The sequence below is a fragment of the Anarhichas minor genome, unplaced genomic scaffold, assembly GCF_050575085.1.
Source record: "Anarhichas minor isolate MPS153535 unplaced genomic scaffold, ASM5057508v1 ptg000007l, whole genome shotgun sequence".
Taxonomy (NCBI): Eukaryota; Metazoa; Chordata; class Actinopteri; order Perciformes; family Anarhichadidae; genus Anarhichas; species Anarhichas minor.
The window spans coordinates 12,821,753-12,839,658 of NW_027466453.1; the positions used below are offsets into that span (position 1 = coordinate 12,821,753).

Genomic DNA, 17,906 nt, shown 5'->3' on the forward strand with positions numbered 1-17,906 from the left:
TATATCATAAGACCCAGAGGCCCAACAGAGAAAACGTTGTTAAAAACAGGTAACTCATATACATCATTCATTCATTCTTCTTCATCTGGTCACCACAGTGACGAGGTCATGAGCTGTTGGTATGAGTCAGCACTTTGAGCCAGGTCTTCTCTCTCCCAACCAGTCATGCGACCAGTCATAATCATCACCTCCGAAATCCAGTTTAACAATGCCGTCTGTCCTGAAGACAATCGTGTGCATCATCGTGACAATCGTGAGCATCATCCCGATGCTAATGATGCGTGCCAAAACATCGCAGTATTCCAAACTCATCGTGGGCCGAGTGGCTTGTTGAGTGTGTGTACACACACACACACTTTTGCCCCGGGTGTGTCTGCGTCTGCATCACAGAGCAGATGTGAGCGCTTGCCTCATGTCTGTCTGTCTGTATGAGTCAACCTGGAGCCCTCTGCTGTGCCGGCTGCACTCTGCACCTCTGAGTCAATACGGTGAGGATTTATATCCTGCATTAGACTTCTAAAAAGGGCCATAATGCAATGAAACAGGAAAACGTGTTCACTTGGTCATGATGTCACCATTATTATCAATATTTATCTAATTAAATACATTAAAACCCCTGCAGATCCAAATCAGGCACGTTGTCTCTGGCTTTCTTAAAGGTTTTAATGGGAAATGTTTGAAATCACAGAGTGAAGTACAAGTAGAAAATGTAAATAAACATGGATGGAGCACATATTCACTTCACCAGTGGCTCCCACACTTTTGGGCTGATAAAATGAAGCGATGTGTTCTCATTACCCCTCTATATAGGTTACAGCATCAGTGTGAACATGAGTTGTGAGCAGTACAACCAAAGGGGGATTTCTCTTTCTCACACTGGTTAATTAAACTAATTCAGAGTTAAGAGCTAAACAGTATTAGAAAAACAAAATAAAAATAAATAAACCTAACAGATATGTTTTCCTTCTCGTCTCTTATCTCATCTTGTGACCCTGTAGATTTATCTTTTTAACTCTCAGGTTGGGAACCGCTGCACTACACAGTTAAAAAACATCCCATATTTAGTCTGTCCCACAAAAACAACCTTGTATTGTGTTATTAACACGAGCCGGGTCAGGTGTATGCCACACTATCCAGTCATGGGATTCAAGTGAGAGAGAGCATCAACATCTCATAAACAGTTCCCAGGTGAGCCTGCTAGCTGTGTTCAGGAATGCTGGGACCAGAGAACGAGCTGGAGAACTTATAGCGATGTGACCGTATACACACACAGCTTCATTGTAAAGAACACATACAGCATAAACATCCTGCAGCTGCACACACACACACAATCCATCACTATGAACACAATAGAGCAGCTTTCTTAAATAATCTCCGTTCTGTTTTATTGGCGTTTATCAACGTTAATTGTTTTAATAGGCCGATGTGGAGGCTTCTCAATGTTGTTCCTCAAAAGCGGAAGTGCTATTTCTACCCACAATGCACGCCTTTGTCCTCCAACATTGCTGGCCTTGATTCTTATCGGGGCTATCCTAATATCAACATCCTCTCTCGCCACTAAAACACACACACACACACACACCAGAAAACACATGATGGGAAAAGTCTTGTTTTTCTCTGTATTTCTGTGTCTGTGTTGAAGACAGAGAGACCGAGCGATGAAGACATTTTAGCCCACACACATACCGTGGGATGTCATTTCCTGTCGAGCATGTTGTCAGACTGTGGGCTTCCTGTTTGTGAGCTGTTCTTATGGTTCAGAGGAGTGAAAGCTGTGGCTAAACCCACCCATCCTGTGGGAAGTGTGATAAAATAACAACTCTTCCTTCTTCATAACTTTAGTCATTAAGCTCAATCACAACGTGATGACATGCATGTTCGACTGAGACGTGCACAATAAAAAAACAAATGACAATACAACTCTATTGTTCACCTCTTTGACAAACTTTCTATGGCGCCAAATATTTCTCAATGCATTCTTTGCGTTTTCAGAAAGAGAGAAAACACAAAGGAGTACCTATGACATGATATTTGTAAAATCAACACAAGATGCGATAAACAACACGAAAAACCTGCTTTTCCACATCGTGTTCCACAGGAGCAACGTGTGTCGTCAGTTTTGCATCACTTTCCTGCGCCATTTTGAATTTCTGGGTCTTATCAACAGGACTGATCAGAGTTTTGTCCTGCATGAAGAAAATGACTCCAGGCGTGTCTACACCTGCTGCGAAGAAACCAGCATGTCACGCAAATCAGTTCACCGCAGGCTAAACTGTGCAAGACAGAAAGAATAACACACAAGCTCCAGAGGCCAACGTGAAGTAGGGAAATAGATTTTGTCCGAGTAACACTTGTGGCCAAGAAATCAAAACGTATTTAGTTTGATGTCACAGAAAAAGCTCAGATCTTGAATAATAATTCAACGATCTTTTTAAATGTCTTGTCGACTAAAACATACATTTTCTGATTACACTTTGCGTTCCTGATTTTCTTTATTATGACATTATTATTTTTTTAGCTGCTAATGAAACTACAACATCTTGTAATCTAGGTGATTATTTCACACATTTTAAAAACAATAAATAATGAATGTACAGTCCCACATCGAGCCAAACATCACTCTGTCATCTTGTTTCTCTGCCTCCTTCACTGACTGGCATCACCGCCCTAAAACATTTCAGCTATGCAGCGTACTGCGTGTTACTGAGCTACCAAACACGAGACTCACATCAACACGTAATAAATACACAACATGTCGTCCAATTGCATTATAGCAGCTTAGTGTGCGGAGCTATCACCAGCCTGAGAGGAAAGATGGGCTGCAAACCAACGCAGAAAGACGACGAAAATACGATTATAGGGGGAGACGATTATCAAACCACCGGGGCATCAATGCACATTGTTGTGGAGGAGCCCATTAGAGCTCTCAGCGCCCCTCATTAGGGAACCATTAGTGACAACTGCTTAAACTTCCCAGACCTAAAGTGGCAGAGACAAATGGACCGGAAGAGAATCGACTGTTCATCCCCGTCAACACAATGCAGCCGTGTGCCAGCCGGGATCCTCCGAGGCAAAGAGTGTGTAGAAGTTCTCATTCAGAACAAGAAGAGCGGCAGCACATAACAGGATCAGTCAGTCAGATGTTCACTGTTCTCCAACGGGATTAATGCTGACGCAAGTTCAGGGGGCTCATTAATGGCTGGCAGGCTAAAACCGAGCCAAAAGGAGAGGAAAACAACGGATTTATGTCTGACTTCAAAAAGGCTGCACACTCATTTATTTCTGTATAATAACCGCATGTAAAAGGAATTACATCCTTTTATACAATTAATAACATATAACATATGCAGAAGGCCGGGATAATAAATACAACTTTAACATGAGTGACAAGTGTGATAATGCCATGCTGACACACTGGAGGAGTGGCCGTCTGCTCTCACACCTGTTGCTGATTGCTCAGCAGTCAGTGAAAGATGACACTGAGGATGATCTCTCTCTGGCAAAAGCATCAAGAAATAACAAGTGTTGCTAAGAAATAACAAGTGTTGCTAAAGTGTTTATACATGTGGTATAACACCCACAGTGATCAACTTCAAATCCACAGAGATATTACTTATAGCAAACTGACAAATACTGAACTGGGGCAACTATTTAATAGGAATTAAACTTAAAGAGGCATAGCTGACCTATAGGGTCCTTCATTAAACTCGATATAGTGAGTTTTTTTAAATGAATCTGTATATTTTCTTTATCTACTATTGCAGACTGACCCTATAAAAGACAATATATAACGTACTTGTGGGCTACTTCCTTTTGTGTTTTTATGGAGGGTATGCAACTTAAGTATTTTTTAGATGATCAAATATGCACAAAGTGGAGTCAGTGAACGCTTAAAATGGCAGATTAATAAACACTGTAAACAAGGCCAGACGAGCCAGCAGCTCTGACTCCTCACTCCTGAGATTTACCTTCAAACATCATTTCAACACAGTTCATACTTCTCATAAAGTAAAAGACATTCAACACGATATTTGTAGAAACGTGTAGTTCTTTTGACGGTTTCACTCACCTACGCCGTCTTCCGATTTTAACACCATGCTGTCTCCGCCCGGTAGCTCAGAGTTAAAAAAGAAAAGTTTCAAGTGTTTTCCGAGCGTCGAAACTTTGACCTGATACTAGTATCGATGAATATATTGAGTTATATTATTAAGTTTTAACGCCGAGTTAACAAACACACTTTGGTTTCGTTCGGCAGTTGAACGGTGACTCTGTCGACAGCTCAAGGGAGTGGTTAGAAGACACGAAGGACTTTAACCAACCAACGTTTCCTGCGCGCGATCCTCTGTCAAGACTGAGTAAAATCAACGACCTTCCGGTTAAGCCTTTCACAATAAAACACCCTCCTGTACGGATCATAAGATTGAACGCTTTAAAAGGCAGATACAGGGGTTTCTCCTGATAGCAGTGAGGAGTGGAAAAGACGGGTGCTCTCATCAAATTTGAGTCATTATTGAATATTAACATCATTTTTGTTTTAAACATTTCTGACTGGGCAAACAGGAAGTTGTTAATTTGCATCAAGACGTATGAAGCACAAATACTCAAATTGTACTTGCACCCCCAGAATGTATATATATATATATATTTTAAAAAGATGGGTTTAAAAAAAATTACATTATGCCAGCGTTACATTGAATTGTGTCACACAGGCACAGAGGATGGCACCTGTTAATAATGGCGTTACGGTGAGTGTTATGCTCAACGTTACCCTGTGTGTATTATAAATAATATATATTAAAATACGGATTCAAATAAAATACTCAAATTGCCCAGAAGTCCTCTTTCATTGTATTGCATTCAGCAAATACATTTGTCTCCACAGCAAATTGGAGATAGAAAATGAATACAAACCCTCTGGTTTTACAACAAGAAGAGTTTATTTGATTTGTTTGCATGTTTGTGATTATAATTGTAGGCTCTTATTTATTAAGGAAGGGCTGCTCCCTATCCGGTAACAGTCTGTTAAACTGTAAGAAAGAAGGTGCAGCAAATGAGCCAGATGACGCGCCCGCCGCTTGCGTCTGCACCCTGTTGCCTTGGGCACTGCCCTCTCTCTCTTTCACACACGCACGCACGCACGCACACACACACACACACACACACACACGCACACACACACACGCACACACACACACGCACACACACACACGCACACGCACGCACGCACACGCACGCACGCACACACACGCACACACACACGGGACAGGGTTGAGTGGGGGCAGGGAGAGATTGTGATTGACACACAGGCACTGCAATTCACTGCTGCTGATCTTGCGCTTGTTGCTGCGTTAGATTCACCACATCCGCTGAGAGTTTCTCACAAATACTATTCTTTAGAAAACAGCAACAACACCTGCACCGGCTGCAAAGAAGACATAACAAACTCTCCCAAACACCTGCTGAATATTCAAATACAATCACAGTGTTTTCTAGATAAATCTGACATCAACACAGAAACTTTTTTGGGGCCAAAATACATTTTCATATTGTTTAATATTTGCTAGTTACACTCTGTCATTACTACACAACTGAAAGTGTTGGAATCACTCCAACAAGACTACAACCAAGTACATGTGGATGTGTCATTAAGGGTGGAACTGGTAATCCCGGTGAGACTGAGCAGCATGTGTAAATGTCTGATTTAACTCGCCAGGTCGCAGCAGCTGCTCAGAAATAAAAGCCTCATCTTCTTTTGGATTTATTGCCGTCATGTTTCATCCTGGCCCGCCAACACTCAGTATATTCACATTTTATGCTGCCTGTGAACAAAGGTGCATCTGGTGGTTGTTCTAGGGAGACATTTCTTGACTGCATATTTTCGGGAAAACTGTAAGGGCAGACAGCAGAGCTACCCAGCTTTTCACCCCCTTGTTAAAAGTGAATCAATCAGCCTGCTGTTTGTATAACACCTGCTCGGCTGTGCTGCTGTCAGATAGGAAAGGGCCGAGCCTGTCCCTGCCTGTTGATGAACACCGGAGAGCCAGGAGGAATGCTGCGCTCTGCAGCCAATGAAAGAGGCCCGGAGATAACACCGCCTCTCTGTTTTTCTTTTCACCTCTGCACTGATGCACCAGGAGAAAACAATGTGGCTGGATGTCTGGCTGCATTATTATTGTGTTGAGAAACCACCAACGCGGGAATCAAGACAAAATACTGCAGATTCATCCCTTTTATGAAGACCATACTGGCAACTGGCAATCACAAGACCTATAAAGCATAGACGCACAAACCCTTGAAAGGCCCCTATAGTCTGCATGGCCACTTCATCTGAGGGGCTTCAAGCTGTGGCTCATGAATGCCTCAGTTGTGCTGCCCAAACTCAACAACACCACAATGCAGTCTGTGTGAAGTGAACCCCGTTCACACAAAGTTTCAATTCATTGTTAACAGTTAATCCATCCCCCCCCCCCGAGCACTGCTATAAATCTGTGCTAATGAAACCAGAGAGCCGTTTGACTTTTAAATGAAAAGATCATCAGTTGATACCAACACATTGTCGTCTGCAACTTTCTGCTCCACACAAAGACACAAAAGTAGTACAAAGTAGAACTGCTCCTCGGATACATGAGACGTCAATGGAGAGTTCAAGTCGAAGCGGTTATCATACTAGACTATGACGTGTAAAGAGGGTTTTGTTCTTGCATGTTGAAAGATGCAGCTGATTATTAGACTCAATGGGACGGAGGAATTCCTCAAAAGGACAATGTTTTCTTCTTTCTTCTTCTCTGTTGTTTATGAGGGTTTAGTCCACAATCTTCAGGGCATGGATCATGGGCGCATTATGACACAATGGGCCCCTGAGCACAGGCACGCTAAAGGCCCACCTCTCCTCCATGGATACAATACTTAATCATTGCTTAGACTCTTGTTGTTGTTGTTGTTTTGTGTCTCTTTGTAGTTGTTAGGCATCTCTCTGTGTTTTATGTCTCTTTGTGGTCATTGTGTGTCTCTTTGGAAATGTTTTGGTCTTTTTGTAGTTCTTTTTTTGTATGTGTGATTGTTTTGCCCACTTTTTGGTAATTTTGAGTCGCTTTGTAGTTGTTTTGTGTCTCTTTGTAGTTGTTTTGTGTCACTTTCTTAAAGTTGAGGGACTTGGTGGAAAAATAATGGTCAAAATTGATGCAGCAGAGGCCGAGATAGCCTGACTTTTAGTCCTTAGTGTGAGCAAAGCTCCAAAAACACTGGATCCCACACTTTGCAAAACGCAACTTGATGTCTCTGTTAGATCCCCCGTGTTTAATAAGCGCCCATGTCTTTCAAACTCCAGGCCCCCAGTTTATAACGCTGGCTTTCTATTGAAAACGTGTGCATCATTATAGGGTTACTTTCTAAAGCTTTAGAAGATAACATCCAAAGGCAGAGAAGACATAATACAGATAAGGTGATCTTGATGTGTAAAATTGGTGTAACGACCGTGTAATGGGAATCTTGCCTGGGTAAGGGTTAGGACTTGTGACGGGTTCAAGCTGTGTGTGCCTGGGGAGATGTGATCGACTCTCTAGAACTGCAACTGTGCAACGGAGTTATTCCTGAAACCATAAGGCTTTATAATTACCCATGCGGCTATAATGATGCAGTGACAGCTCCTGTAGTTATAATAGTAAATCTATGTGTTTAAATAGCCTGAAATAGATGGAAAAAAAGTGAGAAAATAGGCTTTTAACCATCAAATGAGAAGAAATGCCAAGAGTGACCCCTGCTGATCGTCTGCTGTAATTACAACTAAAACTGCATGAAGGAAACTTAATATAACGAAGTTCCAGAAATGAAATCTAGACGCACACATTGCAGAAACAATGCCTAAATGATAAATCATCCCTAACGACCAGACATTATTACATAATTACCCACACAAATGCCTCATATTTACCTCAAATCGTAACATATAGCCTTTGACTTGCAAACCAAATGAATCCCCAGAAAAGAAGTTATTGAGAAATAGGAGGTTAGTTTCCGCACACCTGCTTGACACACGTTACCAGCCGGCCTGAAGAATGCCTCTGTTACTACATGCTACATAGATTACTACATGCTACATAGATTACTACATGCTAGATAGATTACTACATGCATGGCAGACATTCCGGGGCATAGGCTGTGGCTGGAGGTTTATCGCTCCATGCATAACGACTCACTGCACAAGCTGACTCTGAAACCACTTCTTTCTCTACAGGTGCAGTCGGAGGTAATGAGACCTTTTGGATCAATCCATCCTATAATTTTCCAAGTGGGAGGGTGCGCCGACCTGAACGAATGATTACTGCCATGAGTCATAGGATATAGCTAGCTCTTATGTCACTTTTCTTACGTGGTTGCGAGAGTAAAACAGTCTGTCTTGCAATTACAAACACAAAGCTCTATTTTAATATACAACATGCTCTTCACGTATCCTCGACAGCAAGACAATTTACTTTCCAATAGTTCCTTTTGTAGCAGCCTACAGCAGGAACTCAGCTACACTTACACAACATACATGCAGAAATACTGCAATCAGAAGATGTGACTGTACGCAAATCACTTTTAGGACGAGAGTGTGAAACGTAGAGAGAGCTCCTGCTGAAGTACAACAGCCTGTCTAGAAGTCACTCTTCCTCAGGCTAGACTGGCAGCATTCTGCACTGCAAACATTTCTGCAGTTGACATCACCCCCAAACAAGCCGTGGTAAACTACAGGCTGACAAAGCATTGTTCATCTGTAATTCATAATGCATTAGCCTGACGAACAAGCGGGTCTAAGGGAATGGCAGAATAGAACCCCTTCTGTTCAGATGGATTGTGTCCCCCCCAGGCATGGAGAGCTTCATGGGTTTGGATGCCAGCGTGTCTACGCATTTACAGTACAAGAATAGGAGTTACAGTATGTCATAAATGCCCGAGGTAGAAGAGAAACACAATCAAAAAAACATTGTTTTCTAGTTCACCAGTGAACGTGCTACCACGCCCGTTCATTTCATGGCATTCCATCAAGATAAAAAGCAAGAACAAATCCTGCCACGCAACCAGAAGCATCTTATTTGGTTTACAGAGGAGTGCGGATTTCATCTGCCTCTGTCTTGATTCCCACACACGCCTCTTTGAAGCTGCTCGCTGGCAGAGTCGCTTCACGGCCCGCCTCCGAAAAAACACGCCAAACTGTGTCTTGCCAGTGGAATACAGTTCACATGAAATCTAATAAATCAACATTATGACTTCATGTAAATGTACACAGGAGCTTACTGATCAACTAGGCCTTATTCTCAGCGTGCATTACTTTATCAACATTCAAAGTTAGAGGTTTTAATCCCATCATCCAGTAGCTCCCAAATTTGGGGTTGCAAAGAAGAAGAAGAAAAAGCATTTTCTGATATTTAAATGAGGTATATTTGTTTCTCTAATCTTGTACTTTAAAGCACTGGATACATTCTTACGTCTTTGTGAGTATAATATAGACATAAATAGGTCTTTATAATAAAATAACACTTATAATAGTAAATATAAATATCATGTAGTAATATATTTGTATTACGCAGAGGCTTGACATCATATCCAAGGGATAATGTCAGACACAGAGGAGGGTGGTCATTTGTTAATCATGATGTCTCCTGGTACCATTTTGTGCGAACAGGGCGTTGCTCTTTTCTGTGGAAGCTTGTGGTTTTCTGATTTGTAATCCCTATCATTGCTGTCCAGTTCTGTTTTCACAGTTTCACAATTACTTCCAGTAAAAATCTCAAAGGCAACCCGCTGTCTTCAGCCTGTGTTTGATCATTCACAGACAAAGAAACACACAGCATGTGATGCCACACAGTGACGCCAATTAGACCCCTGAAAGGTGAAACTCTGTGAGACCTCTACAACTGCTATAAAACTCCAATAACACAAATCCAAATTAAAATATTTAAGATTTTGGAGAGGTGTTGCTGCGCAAAAAGTATTTTCCACATAAATCACAGATACAGAGGGTATGAAAACCGATGCCATGTTCTACGGAGGTAATGAAGCAAGTTAACAGTTCAAAATCATGTTTACAAGGGTTATAAGGGTCACAAGCCAAACAGTTTGGGAACCACTAACATAATCCCGTTAGCGTTAACACTGTCACTACTGCATCGTACCCTCCTTTACAACAAGCGGATTTGGGAAATATTCTGGACACTGTCTGCTGCTGACGGGCTTGTTTGTGCTCCCAAACGAGATCACTTTGTCCTCAGCGGCTCCTGGAGTCCACATGGAGTCATTTCCATGACAGAAAATCAAGACAAAGCTCGAGCACACCTGCCTCACAGCGCAGGAGGCCCTCGTAAGCGCTGTGATATTAATCAGCTAAATTACTATCAGGTTTGCTTCGGGAGATGCACTGTCCACTATCAGTCTCAAACGGTGCCCTGTGAAGAAGACATGCTGAGTCCCTCTCACAGTGACTGTGAAAGTAAGAACTCACAGTAATTACTGTGAGTTCTGTGAGTTCCAGACTGTAAATCTTATAAGATGTACAGTCTGGAAGAGCACTGAGATAACGCTGTACTTACTTGCTTAATTCATTTAGATGCAAAGGGAGAGCGCCTGAGAGGACTGAAACAATCATTTTTTGCATCCCCTGAGAAACAGAAAGACTTTGGGAAATAAAATGTACACGAGGTCAGGCAGCCGGTGAGGCAGCTAAGTGAGTTTCTCAACTTCTCACTCGTGTTTTGCACTTGTTTTTTTTCATATGAGACAGCAGTTGTCTATATTTCTATATTTCAGGAGTGATCTAATGATGCTGCCGAACTAGCTGGACAACCATTCGATGAGTCACACGTGAATCACTTTGCATGATTCACGATTAAAAACAGAAACACCAACACTAACAGAACACTGCTCAGTCTCTTCCCGGCACAAGGGGTCCAAAACGCAATGGCTGCCGTCACGACGTAAGTGTTTTTTTGTTTTTTTTATTACAGTCCGAGTAAAAAAAAACTGACACTTGCAGGCGGATGACAGCTGAAATTAAGCCTTTGGGAATGTACTGCTTTCAGACTGGGGGCTGAATATCCAAATGACAAGCGAGTGCCATCTCTAACTGGAACTCTTTCCTCAGCTCTTCCCAATATGTCAAAGTTATTTTGGTTAGCTTGACAAATATCTGTGAAACTCTGCTGTCTCCACATTCGTGATAGCAGAACAATCCAGATTACTCCCCCCTTGAATATCCCAAAAAAAAAAAATAAAAAAAAAAAAGTGTTCTCTTTTCATGCTCGTCCGTGGTGCTGATTCATGTGTTTTGAAATCACTGAGACAGCACCGTTTCCACCTTGCTACGCACTCAGTCAGCTGATTCACCGCGACCCAACAAAGCCGCTTCAGTCTTGTCAACACGGTCTGCCAACAACACACGGTTTCAAACACTCCCAGTGGGAACCCTGTGCACCACCCCGCAGTGTCGTGTAATGCAGTTGCAAGACTTTAAACTACCAGCCCTAAACAAACACAGGACACACACACGTTTGCTCCATCGCAATCCAGATCCTGTTATTACTACAGTGTGAAGGGACGAATCTGAGAACAGATGGTGAGTATGACAAAAAAAAAAAAAATCCTGAAAGGAGGCCACCGTCTTAGCCAGCTCCACTTCTCCTCCGTCTGTGATTAAACCGGGAAGGACTGAGAGTTTAAGAGGTGATCTCCAGTAAACACAACCCTGCCGTCCCCGGTTATCAGAGGACGCAGCAGCTAGTAACGGGGACAAGAAGAGACATTTTCATGCACAGCGGAGCGCGATACTGTAGGAGCATGTCGCTCTGCGTGGCTGTGTCGTCACCTGAGGTTTCAGTGCTGTTGGATGTGTGAAGAAGTCACCATGAGCAGTTTCAAAACAGTTTGCCGGTGGAAAGTGTGTAAGAGCTGCTGGAGATTAGATCTGCTCAGTGAGTAATAACATTAGCTCTCTCTCTCTCTCAGAGGTTTAAGTTGTGCTTAATGAGAGAGCCTCCTTAGCTACAAGAAGCTCCCTCTATTTCCGTCCAACTGTTTTTTTTTCATCCCTGCTGAGCACACATGACACTGGCAGGTTTATATTGACAGTGTGGGAAGTCTTTCACCAACTAATTGTCACGACTTCTTCAAATGATCTAGCCAGAGGGTTCAATGTTATATGCTATACAAACGCATGCCGACAAAGCAAAGCAGAAAACTGCTACAAAAACAGCATGCTTTACCTGGAGGTGGCTGGAGCGGCTTCACGGCTGGACACAAGAACGTCTGAAGGCTGGACACGCAAAGTTCACTCACCGACCCCATATCTGCGGCGTGTGATCAATGTATCTGTGTGTGTGTGTGTGTGTGTGTGTGTGTGTGTGTGTGTGTGTGTGAAGGCTTGTCTCCGTTAGTGGCTGTGTGTGAATGCTCCCTCCTGACGGTTCAGGTTGACATAGAGAGGGAAAAGAGGGATGTTGCGGAGGCCCCCGGCTTCCCCGCTGTGGCTGCTGAGAGTCACGCCGGTGCTCCCTGCTATTCAGTTCACGCAGATACTCCAACTGTAAGGTCCCGTCACTCTGCTTCACATTATCCACCCCCCCCGCCGCCCTCCTCCACCCAAGCTGGACGAATCCTCCGCTGCCCAGCCGATCTCTCAGAATCACCTACTTTCTCTTCCCCCTCGATTAGAATGTGCAACTTGCCAGGATGCTGAAATCACTTCTGCTTTCTCCCAGTTCCCCTTTTGAGCTGGTGTCTCAGCCACCCTCTATCGTCCTCTGCTCTCTTCCTCTCTCCCTCTTCCTCTCTCCCTCTCTCTCTCCCTCTCCCACTCTCTTGCTACTTTCCATACTAATTCAAGCTAGATATTCTTAGGCATAACAAAATGCACACTCAAATTGAAAAGTCGGGTTTTATTCTAAAGTGTATATTACTGTAGTGTACCTTAAGGACACTACTTTTATGCTTTTATGATGAAATGTAGAAACAAAGGGGGAAATCAATTAAAGACACAATTAAGGAGAAAGTTTCCCTGTGCATTAGAATGGAGGACGAGTTGCAGCAGCTCTCTGCTCTGTTGCTTTTTAGTTTCTAGACACTCGTCGGTTTTTTGGCTTCAAAAGCCTTGTACATGAAATCAAGATTTCATGGTTGCTTGGCAACGGGGTGGAAGAAAATGATTTGTTCCCGGGCAAAACACTGTGAGCCATTTGTTTTGATTAGATTATAATCTTCCCACCTATTGATGTCATTCACCACGACAGAGTCACATTTTTGGGGTCAGGTGATGGACCCCACCAGGATAGAAAAACGCACATGGAAACACACACACACACACACAGGTCTGGTTCTGCCACACATGCGGTCATAATCAACGGCAATTGATATAATTTGGGATTTTCACAACTCCCGTGAAGCAAAGCAGAAATGTTTACCTCCACTCTTGAACCACTGCCACTCTGAATTAGACTATCTGTCAATCACACAAGTGTCTCTTTAACACCCTCCTCTCTCACTGTGTCATTCATTCATTCATTCATTCATGTCCAAAGTCGGCTCTCTCTCTCTCTCTCTCTCTCTTTGCCATCAGGGTCATGCATGTCGCTGACTCAGGCACTAGATCCGACACAAACTGCATTTCATACGGTCTGCATGGCTATGACATCACCGCTGATGTACCAATCATCGTCCAGTTCATTGGCCGAGTGTACCTCGGCGGTAACTCCTGCATGAACTCTAAAGTCAGTCCTGACCATTTTTATTCTGCTGCAGCTGCACATCACCCAGAGGAACAGCAGCCTCGTCACACGGTGAAGTCAGCACAAATGTCTGTCTTCTCTTTTTTTCGTTTGCATATTCCTCAACCTTTCGCTCGGCTCCATGTTACCTCTATGAATAAGTGTGGGATATCGACGCCTCACTGAGCACCTGCAGAGAATAGATAAGTAAACAGGTGGGAAGATGGACGGACACACGAGAGAGAGAGAGCGAGAGAGAGAGAGAGAGACAGAGAGAGAGAGAGAGAGAGAGAGAGAGACAGAGAGAGACAGAGAGAGAGACAGAGAGAGAGAGAGAAAGACAGAGAGAAAGACAGAGAGAGAGAGAGAGAGAGAGAGACAGAGACAGAGAGAGAGAGAGACAGAGCCAGAGAGAGAGAGAGACAGAGACAGAGAGAGAGAGAGAGAGAGACAGAGCCAGAGAGAGAGAGAGAGAGAGAGAGAGAGAGAGGTTGAACTGTCAATGTGAGTCCACATAGCAAACTATACCCTAATGAAAGCCATAAAGGCAAACTATAAGCAATAACAGTCCATTTCAATTCATTGTGCTTAATATTGCCCCACAAGGTCTTGCGGGTTAGTGCAACACACAGTTAAACAGTTGTTGACCTCCAGTAGCACAGCGGAGCAGTTTCACTCTGAATAGTCTGCAGGCGAACTGTAGGGGAACCAGGTTGCTGTCTGCTGACTAATAGAGCATAAATTCATTGCCACGTTCTGTAGCTGATCCTGCGATCTCTACCTCCAGGATGGCGGCTATTAATTGAAAAAAACAAAACAAAAAAAAAACGAAGTTCCTATATAGCAAACAATGCATTTTCACATTAGAAGGCAAACATCTCCATTTAGCACAAACAGTGGCTGCTGGGAGGTGACTGCCTCTGCACAGTGGCTGCCTAGTCCCAACAAGAACACGTTACTTGTGCTGTTATGCAGACATGCCACCAGGCGGACAGAGCATGGAAAAACACGTTTACGCTCCAGTCACACATCAAGTGAAGTTCATCGTACAGCAGATTGAATTCCTCGGTGAAATGTACTCGTGTTCAAACACTGTGAGCAGAAAACCGTCAGCTGCTTCGGCAGAGAGCCTACTAGGAGTTTCTGATGGAAATCACTCGCATGTTTGTCTTCAAACAGTCAGGTGGGAAGACAAGTCTTCCGTGTGATGAAAGAGTTCCCACACGTGGGTATAAAACCTACAGAGAGCTCGCTGATGTGTGTGTGTGTGTTGGTGGAACTCCTACGTATAGCAGCAAAGTGTTAGCATCACCTCCAGTGACTAACTGGCTGGGTGGGAGCAGAACAAGCACCTGGTCACAACTCAACTGAATACTCTCCGGCACGGAGCTTAGCAGGCTAAATATGGGGTGAATGCACGAAGTAACATCGTCCCATAGCAGCCCGTTATTCTCTTCAGCTGTCTCAAAGCTTCAGTAGCCTCCCTTTGTGTGCTTGAGGATGTTTTTATCAGCTTTTTTTCCATGACAATGATTATTTTTAGACTGATATATCTTACACGGATAAGTAAAAAGACAGCAAAAAACTGCAGCACTAGTGCAGATTTGAACTGACTTAGAGGTGACAGATTTCAACTTCTTCTTTCGATTTTCATGTCACACTTCTTTTTATTTTTTATTTTTTTTTTACAGGAATATGATATGTCTGCATAAGTCCACAGATTTTTTTTTGCCGCTGCTGCTTTGGCAATATTTTTTTTCCACAGAGTGTGCTTTCAACGAGAGAAGAGCTTGGTGCTGGAGTAAACCACAAGTAAATATCACAAGCCAGTAGAAGCAACTATATCACAAACTGAGAGGAGCAACGACACCCACGACCAAAGCGACCACACGCACCTGCCGCTACAATGCACCGCGCCTAGAAACCGGCACACGGCTTCCTTTGTGTGCACAAATGTAATTATGCAAGAGGGGAACTGAGCTGCACTGACAGGTGCAGATAGATGGCAAAATAGCACGAAAAGAAAAGAAAAAAAGAAAGTCACTTTGACAACGTGCAGCTCAAAGCCTTTTGAAGTGAGTCTTGAAACAGAGCCAGCACCCAATGAATCCTAAGATAGCTGGTTTAGGGGCTGCAGCACCTACAACATCACAGGAGGAGAGGGCAAAAACGCTACGTATGACACTGCAAGGCTGTAAAATACACAGATTATACTCACTGCCAACGCTTAAGTCTACATTATTAGAAAGATAAGAGGAAACAGAGCTCAAAATAAAAATAAAAAAAGTCTGTTAGAGTCGAGTCTTGACAGCGGATGGATTATTTCTATCCTCTCTCTCTCCTTTGTAGACCTCGATTATGCCGAAAACAGTCCCGGTGCTCAGGGACAGAAGAGATGATGTGATTTATACTTTACACATTCAGACCCACGAGCCGCTGATTTGACTAAGGAGGTGTCAGGGACAGTGAGAGTGTTATTTCAATGCACTTGTGCCCTCTCTTTTGCCTCACACTTTAGCAGATGATTACATCAGCGTGGACCGATTGTTCAGGCTGAATAGCAAACAGTAAAGTACTGACAAGGGAAAACAAATACCAAAAGAAATATGCTTCCTGGGAACAAACATGCTGTATGCCAGAAGTCACTACTGAACCCTGTGCGCCCCAGATATAAAAAGAAACGATCAAAAGAAAAACACTATAGATTGGTAAGGAAAAAATGAGTACAGGATACATATTTTATTTAGATTAGAATTTAACTTTTTAGTTTTTAAATCTCTTGTATGTAATGTGTATGGGATTACCGACCCCTCCCTTCTTTTAGAAGAGCATCAGTTTTGCAATGAGGCCGTTGCTGGAGGTTCTATTTTGAGATGCATTACGCTCACAGAAAAACTAAACTGCTAAATAATTGAGATGAAGCCTCGATCATAGCCTAAACTGAGCCATCCATAGCTCATCATGGCCTGAGATCATCAGGGGGGGGTGTCACCCTGTGCATGATGTCAGGACACTGAACTTCCTGTCAAGGTTTTATAGCTTCACGGTGGGGAGAGTTTGACAAGAAGGCATTTTGTGAAACTGTGTCATTGGAGGAGCCTCTGCGCCAGATGCCAGCATGGTATAAATAAATCGGTTTTGTTTCTTGATTACCATAAGAACAGGAACAATCTCCATTCTACTATATATATATATATATATATGTGGATTTCTACAGTGTCCCTCATGCTGTCAAAGCTGCAGCGTGATGCTTAATAATTCATCATACGTATCATTTTTGGCAGCAAACACTAGTGGGGGGCACCTGTTCTTAAGATGGCTTATAAAGACCCAACACTTCCTTTCCTGTGAAAGCTTCTCAAGTGAATCAACATGACATTAGACAGTCAGACAGTCAGACTGGCAGCAGTATGAACATCTAAAGCATCAGACTGTCTCTCATTTCTGTACACTTGGCACAGCAGAGCACGAACACTGTAGACAGCAGTGCACTCAATGGTAGCCCACAGCGAGGGGCACGACTCACCGGGCTCACAAGATGCCCAACAGTCCATGCAAGGGCGGGTTGCAGACGTACCGTGAGTCTCCCCCTCCATCCTGGTGGTCCTGATGCTGCTGCTGCTGCAGGCGTCGCAGCCCGGGGAGGTCTCTCGCCAAGCCGCCCGCAGCGATCTTCTCTTCCGTTCCGCTCTCTTCTTCGCTCAACTTCCAAGATCTCCACTTGACTGCGGGCTCTCTGGATACCCTGGCGCACTCCAGAGGTGCTACTTTTCACCTTGTTGCAGGCTCCGCTCGTCCCCTAAGCTGCCTTTTAAAAAAAAAAAATGTTTTCGGTGTTGGCTGGCTGCGTGATACGCATCCGGAGAAGCCCGGTGCACATGTTAGCCCCGCCCACCCCAGGTGTGACGTCACTGTCTAACTTCTCTGACCCAACAACTTAGATACACTTCTCATTTATGTTTGTATATGTGCTGATATTGTTTACCGGAATATTTTTGGTATAATATCCTGGTAAAAATAAACTAACTTTGTAGAACACTGGTATTATGTAATTTACTATAGAGAGACATTGCTCATTAGAATTACAATAAAAAAAAAAAATGAATTTATAAGGTGTGAAAAAAGAAATTTTCGTTTTAAGACAATTTTAAACATTAAAAAAACATTATTTTT

General features: G+C 43.2%; 1 protein-coding gene across 6 annotated transcripts in view; it reads right to left on the minus strand.

The window, feature by feature from the left end:
• The window catches only part of cyth1a (cytohesin 1a), a 37,123-nt gene extending 19,573 nt beyond the window's left edge, over window positions 1-17,550 (minus strand). Inside the window, exon 1 of one of the 6 annotated variants that reach the window (XM_076085922.1) lies at window positions 17,311-17,550. In XM_076085922.1, coding sequence (XP_075942037.1) covers window positions 17,311-17,329 — 19 coding nt within the window. In that variant the 5' untranslated portion in view covers window positions 17,330-17,550. Of the gene's footprint in view, window positions 1-4,069; window positions 4,295-12,236; window positions 12,348-17,259; window positions 17,279-17,310 lie in introns of those variants that run through there. The other 5 variants (XM_076085920.1, XM_076085917.1, XM_076085921.1 and 2 more) reach the window with 5 other exon arrangements.
• Between the last annotated feature and the right edge of the window lie 356 nt (window positions 17,551-17,906).